Source organism: Austrofundulus limnaeus, unplaced genomic scaffold (genome assembly GCF_001266775.1).
Source record: "Austrofundulus limnaeus strain Quisiro unplaced genomic scaffold, Austrofundulus_limnaeus-1.0 Scaffold239, whole genome shotgun sequence".
In the NCBI taxonomy this organism is placed as follows: domain Eukaryota; kingdom Metazoa; phylum Chordata; class Actinopteri; order Cyprinodontiformes; family Rivulidae; genus Austrofundulus; species Austrofundulus limnaeus.
The window spans coordinates 191,854-193,844 of record NW_013952641.1 but is presented as its reverse complement, the minus strand read 5'-3'; the positions used below and the strand labels follow the sequence as shown (position 1 = coordinate 193,844).

At 39.6% G+C, this 1,991-nt stretch overlaps 1 protein-coding gene across 1 annotated transcript in view; it reads left to right on the top strand.

Moving 5' to 3' along the window:
* The window catches only part of mmut (methylmalonyl CoA mutase), a gene marked incomplete at its 5' end in the record, with an annotated part of 24,010 nt that overhangs the window by 8,103 nt on the left and 13,916 nt on the right, over positions 1-1,991 (top strand). Inside the window, 2 exon segments of the mRNA XM_014020069.1 lie at positions 837-1,204; positions 1,290-1,447. Of these exon segments, the coding sequence (XP_013875523.1) occupies positions 837-1,204; positions 1,290-1,447 (526 nt within the window).

The window sequence follows — 1,991 nt, the reverse complement described above, 5'->3', positions numbered from 1 at the left end:
GTGTTTAGCCGATAATGATTAATATAACGATTAATCCCCTGGAGTCCCTGGACACCCTTATGTCCTGGTCACATGACCAATTTAGTGGGAAAGATTTGATCTTCGTAAAAATCTGTTTCAAATTATGTCAAAATTACAGACGTGTTGATAGATAAATAAATTACAGAACTTTTTTTTAATGTTCATATTTGAAGCAGAGAGGAGCACTGAGCGGTCAGTCCGTCTGTTGGTATTAATCATATTAATCGTCAAGTGCCAAAAAATAATCGATTAATGTTTTTCTGACGATTAATTGCACATGATACGATTATGCCCAACCGTAACCTCTACCTTCTGACTCAAATAATTTTTATTGCCTGTTGCCAGAAGGCAAAGGCAGATAATAATGTTTCTGCCCAGCAAAATATATCATAAACTACTACACAGATTTTTAATGAAACTTAAAAAGAAAATGTATTTAAATGGACCTCTTCAAYTGACTAATATTTGGAGCCAGTCCTAATTCAAGATGGCCACAGCCAAAACACAAAAATAGCTGTAATTCTCTCTTTCATTCACAGACACTGTGCTAAAATTAGGTGTGGTTGTAGCTGAAAGTTGTTTACAAAAAATATTCAAAGTGCTACACGTTGCATGAGATCTTTGCTTAAAGAGTGGCTGGAAAAGCTAAATATGATGTTTAAATTGACCAGTGAGGAAAACAGAAATTGAAAATCTGCTCTTGTGAGGCAATCCTTTTGTTACACTGTCCCCAAACTGCAGAGCGTGAGACTCCCTTTCTCTTCTTGTTTCTGTCTTTAATTCATTGCCTTTCTGTTTGTTTTTGTGTATCTCAGCTGGTCAGCAGGGTCTCTCCGTGGCGTTTGACCTCCCGACACACCGCGGCTACGACTCGGACAACCCCAGGGTCCACGGGGATGTCGGCATGGCCGGAGTAGCCATAGACACGGTGGAGGACATGAAGATGCTCTTCGATGGGATCCCCCTGGAGAAGATGTCCGTGTCGATGACAATGAATGGCGCTGTGATCCCGGTGCTGGCTATGTTTATCGTGACAGGAGAGGAGCAGGGCGTGCCTAAAGAGAAACTAACAGGCACCATTCAGAACGATATTTTAAAGGAGTTCATGGTGCGCAACACTTACATCTTCCCACCGGATCCGTCCATGCACGCTATCGCAGACATTTTTGCGTACACCTCCAAGGTATGCAACACAAAGGAAGCAAACAGATGAGGTTGTTTTCACAGGATTATTTTTTAATGAGTTGACTTCATGACTGTGTTCCCAGCACATGCCCAAGTTTAACTCCATATCCATCAGTGGCTACCATCTTCAGGAGGCTGGAGCTGATGCCATCTTGGAGGTAGCTTACACCATCGCTAACGGCCTGGAGTACTGCCGGACTGGTTTGAAAGCAGGTTTAACCATAGATGAGTTTGCACCAAGGTAATAAATATGCTCACTTTAGTGTGTTTGTTTTATACTGTATGTATAATATGAAAATTAATAGATAATAGTGTGAATTCATATAAAGCGTTCACACTTTTGAGATTATTTTTTCTTCCGTACGTTTTTTTTTTTTGTTACGTATCATGTTACGCTATTTTTGTGCTATTTCAACAATTTATACAGCGGGTAAAATAAGTATTGAACACGTCACCATTTTTCTCAGTAAATATATTACTAGAGGTGCTAATGACATGAAATTTTCACCAGATGTCAGTAAGAACCCAAGTGATCCATACATACAAAGAAATCAAAAAAATGTCCAGAAATGAAGTTATTTGTAATAATGTGGAATGGCACAGGGAAAAAGTATTGAACTTATGAAGAAAGGGAGGTGTAAAAAGGCATGGTAAGACAAGACACCAGCTGAACTCTCTCAGTAATTAGAAAGTGTTGTTTCACAATAAACCGACCATGACCAGGTGCTCCTCGCAAGATTTCTGACAGAGGAGTGAAAATAATTATCAGAAGTGTTGTCCAAGAG